At 59.2% G+C, this 4,155-nt stretch overlaps 1 protein-coding gene across 1 annotated transcript; it reads left to right on the top strand.

The window, feature by feature from the left end:
- Positions 1–1,675: 1,675 nt before the first annotated feature.
- LOC107110706 (hemoglobin subunit beta-2-like) lies at positions 1,676–3,604 on the top strand. The gene is made up of 3 exons (XM_015411503.1): positions 1,676–1,816; positions 2,084–2,306; positions 3,401–3,604. The coding sequence occupies exons 1-3, from the start codon at positions 1,725–1,727 to the stop codon at positions 3,527–3,529; spliced, it is 444 nt and encodes a 147-aa protein (XP_015266989.1). The 5' UTR covers positions 1,676–1,724; the 3' UTR covers positions 3,530–3,604.
- The last annotated feature ends 551 nt before the right edge of the window (positions 3,605–4,155 follow it).

Raw genomic sequence — 4,155 nt, 5'->3', positions numbered from 1 at the left:
CTGGATGGGCCACTGGCCTGACCCTACACTGGCTTCTCTCTTATGTTCTTATGTCTGGGGCAAGGAATGCTCTGTCTTCTCGGTGCTTGGGGGGGGTAACAGTGGGAGGGCTACTAATGTCCTGGCCCCACTGGTGGACCTCCTGATGGCACCTGGTATTTCTGGCCACTGTGTGACAGACAGAGTGTTGGCCTGGATGGGCCTTTGGCCTGATCCAACACTGGCTTCTCTCTTATGTTCGTATGTTCTTATGAGGCTGGAAGTGGTGGCGGCTACAAGCATGGACGGCTTCAAGAGAGAATTAGATAAGCATCTGGAGCAGAGGTCCATCAGTGGCTATTAGCCACAAGGTATAGATAGGGGCTCTGGAGCAGATGATGCTCTGTCATCTTGGTGCCTGGGGGGGTGTCAACAGTGGGAGGGGCTTCTGGTGTCCTGGCCCCACTGCTGGACCTCCTGATGGCCGCTGGTATTTTTGGCCACTGTGTGACTCAGAGTGTTGGACTGGATAGGTCATTGGCCTGATCCAACATTGGCTTCTCTCATGTTCTTATATGGAGCAGAGGTCCATCGGTGACTATTAGCCACAAGGTACAGAGAGGAACTCTCGGTCTGGGGCAAGTGATGCTCTGCATTCTTAGTGCTGGGGGGGGGCAACAGTGGTAGGAGCTTCTGGTGGACCTCCTGATGGCCACCGTGTGACACAGAGTGTTGGACTGGAGGGGCCTTATGATGCCAATGCAGCGCTGGGAAATTCCCGGAGATTTGACTGTGGAACATGGGGAGGTGAGGTACCCCAGTAGGGCACAAGGCCATAGAGTCCACTAATGCTCCCTCTAAGCTATGGAGTCTTGTGAGAATTCTACTTTGTGAGCTACTGGCATTAAAGTTGTGAGCGAGCGATTTGGCCGCTGCATCAATCAGTTTGCTCTTCTGGAGCCCTCCTTCCTGAGCCGAGACAGAAATGTGTGAGCCGGAGGCTAAAAAACTGTCCGCTGGCTCGCACTCATTCAGCTTAGAGGGAACACCGGAGCCCACCCTCCTTAGCAGCCGTTTCCTCCCAGGTCCGGAGACCGGGTGTCACCCTGGGACATCTCCCGGCCCCACCTGGAGCCCAGCAGCCCTTGGAACACCCTCCCCTCCCTGGCGTACCTGGCTGAGAGGCTCAGCCCCAACTTCTCTGCTCTCCCAACCAATGTTCCCTCTAAGCTGTGGAGTCCTGTGAGCAAAAATTCTACTTTGCAAGCGACTGGCATTAAAGGGTTGAGCGAGCAATTTGGCTACTGCACAAATTAGTGTGCTCTGGAGCCATCCTTCCTGAGCAAAGGCAAAAATGTGTGCGCTGGAGGCTAAAAAACTGTCAGCTAGCTCACACTCACTCAGCTTAGAGGGAACACTGCTCCCAACCATTTTCGGAGGCCGTTGCCAAGTAAAACGAGCAGAGTGCGCCTGTGCATGTACAAAGCGCCTGGCTGAGGAAACGCCCCACTTTGGCTGAAGCCCAGAGGGCTCTGAGCGGCAGCCGAGCGGCCTCCCCTCTCTGGCCCGCCTGGCCCCACCAAGCTCCGCCCCAGCCTTGGCTCCAGCCAATGAGGGGACCCGCCCCTGCCAGGCGGAGCTTCAGTCCAGGGTATAAAAGTCCCCGGGAGGCACCCTCAGCCCAGCTCCAGAGACTTTCCCAGAGCTGCAAAGGAGAACTCCTGACTGACCCCCAGCCGGCAACCATGGTGCACTGGACCGACGAAGAGAAGCAGATCATCACCAGCATCTGGTCCAAAGTCGATCTGGCGGAAATCGGCGCGGAATCCCTTGGCTGGTAAGGCCCCTTGGGGCGCCTGGGGGGGTCTATGTGTGCGTGTGTGTGTGAGAGAGGGGGGGAGCCTTGAGGGACCTCAAGGGGGGGGTTCAATGCCCTAGAGCCCACCCTGCCAAGCAGCCTTTTCCTCCAGGGGGAACTGACCTCTGCGGTCTGGAGAGGTGCTGTCATTTCTGGAGGCTGGCCTCCCTGGGTCACCGGACTAACCCTCGGTGTCTGTGCCTGTGTCTGTCTGTCTGTCTCTCTGTCTCCTCCTCCTCCCCGCAGCCTGCTGGTGGTGTACCCCTGGACCCAGAGGTTCTTCGCCGACTTTGGGAACCTGTCCAGCGCCACCGCCATCTGCGGCAACCCCAAGGTGCGCGCCCACGGCAAGAAGGTGCTCACCTCCTTCGGGGAGGCCATCAAGAACCTCGACAGCATCAAGAAGACCTTCGCCAGCCTGAGCGAGCTGCACTGCGACAAGCTGCACGTCGACCCCGAGAACTTCAAGGTGAGCCTGGGGGGCAAGGGTGTGCCTGTGTGTGTGTGTGGTGGTGGTGGGGGGTGCACATCGGAGTCCCTCTCGAGCTGCCCCCCAGTCCCCAGGGGGGCCATGTGCCACGCCACTCTCCTTCCCGGCCCGCCTTCCTTCCATGGAGAGAGACTCCTGGCACGGGAAGAAAGTCTGGCCGGAGGGGGAGAAGAGAGTGGGTGGGGTGGGAGAGGCAGGGGGCCTCTGCTTGCCACCCCCCCACCTGCCGGCAGCCTCCGCTCCCTCGCCCTGTAGCCTCCCCCTCCCCTGTCTACTTGCGCATTTCCCAGTCCTCCCAGTGCTCACCCACACTTCCCTAGCTATGGGGCTCACCACAAGCTGATGGGCAGCAGGGGAGTTGGGGTGGCGGCGGCAGGCCCCCCCCTCGAAGTCCTGGTCCCTGGGAGCGGCCCCGACTTCAGGGTATGCTGACGCCGACCCTGGTGGGAGGAGACCGCTCTTGTTCCCCCCAAACTTGCGTTTCTTTCTGGGTGCCCACGAGCTGGGAAGGTTGCCAGGTGGAGAACCAGCTGCCGAAGGGTCAGTGTTCCCTCTAAGCTGAGTCAGTGTGAGCCAGCTCCCTGTTTTTTTAGCCTCCGGCTCACACATGGTTCGTCTCAGCTCAGGAAGGGATGGGGCTCCAGAGCAAACTAATCTGTGCAGCAGCCAAATCAACTCGCTCACCACTTGAATGCCAGCAGCTCAGAAAGTAGAACTTTTGCTCACAGGGGGACTCCACAGCTCGGAGGGAGCCTAGGTCGAGGTTGATCCTTGCCCGGAGAGTGGGGCATGGCTGGGAAGGGGGTGAGGGGTGCCGGCCAGTGTTCCCTCTCAGCTGAGTGAGTGTGAGCTAGCTCACCGTTCTTTTAGCCTCCGGCTCACACATTGTTTGTCTCCGCTCGGGAAGGGATGGGGCTCCGGAGCAAACGAATCTGTGCAGCAGCCACATCGCTGGCTCACCACTTGAATGCCAGCGGCTCACAAAGTAGAACTTTTGCTCACAAGGCTCCACCGCTTAGAGGGAGCTTTGGTGCCGGCACTTCACACACGTGCCCCCCCCTCTTCTCTTGCAGCTCCTGGGTGACGTCCTCATCATCGTCATGGCCTCCCACTTCGGCAAGGACTTCACCCCGGCCGTCCACTCCGCCTTCCACAAGCTGGTCCGGGTGGTGGCCCACGCCTTGGCCCTCCGCTACCACTAATCGCCTGCAGGGACCTGCGGGGCCCCCCTCCTTTCCCCGTTTCCACCCAATAAAAGCCATCGCCTGCAGCCTGAACAGACTCCCTGTGTCCTTGCAAATGCCGTGTGTGTGTGTGTGTGTGTGTGTGTGTGTGTCTGTGTGCGCTCCAGCTCCCAAACTCGGAGGTGAAGAAAGCGGGAGAACGGCTGGATGGGAGAGAAGTGGAGGGGGAAGGGGATGCACATTCCCCTGGGGTCTGAAGGGTGTGGGGCACATGGGGTGGTGGTGTAGGCATTTGCACGCGGGTTCTCCAGCAGGTCTTGCCCTCAAACCTCACCGTTCAGTTTACGGGGGCAGACCCTGCCGCTATCAAGATGTGTGGTGTCGTGGTTAAGAGCAGCGGACTCTAATCTGGGAGAAACGGTTCTATCCTCCATTCCTCCACGTGAAGCCAGCTGGGTGACCTTGGGTCAGTCACAAGTTCTCCCAGAGCTGTTCTCTCAAGGGCAGTCCTCGAGAGAGCTCTCTCAACCCCACCTGCCTCACAGGGTGTCTGCTGTGGGGAGGGGAAGGGAAAGGAGGCAGTAAGCTCCTCTGGGTGTTGAAAAGTGGGGCATAAAAACCAACTCTTCTTCTTCCTCCTCCTC

Source organism: Gekko japonicus, unplaced genomic scaffold, assembly GCF_001447785.1.
Source record: "Gekko japonicus isolate JY-2015 unplaced genomic scaffold, Gekko_japonicus_V1.1 scaffold6035, whole genome shotgun sequence".
In the NCBI taxonomy this organism is placed as follows: Eukaryota; Metazoa; Chordata; class Lepidosauria; order Squamata; family Gekkonidae; genus Gekko; species Gekko japonicus.
The sequence above is the reverse complement of the archived record's forward strand: the minus strand, read 5'-3'. Positions and strand labels throughout refer to the sequence as shown.

Excerpts from the sequence above, each read along its gene's own strand:
- LOC107110706 (XM_015411503.1), top strand. The coding sequence starts at position 1,725 with ATGGTGCACTGGACCGACGAAGAGAAGCAGATCATCACCAGCATCTGG. Across the intron at positions 1,817-2,083 it reads GGCGCGGAATCCCTTGGCTG|CCTGCTGGTGGTGTACCCCT; the intron begins GTAAGGCCCCTT and ends TCCTCCCCGCAG. Across the intron at positions 2,307-3,400 it reads TCGACCCCGAGAACTTCAAG|CTCCTGGGTGACGTCCTCAT; the intron begins GTGAGCCTGGGG and ends CTTCTCTTGCAG.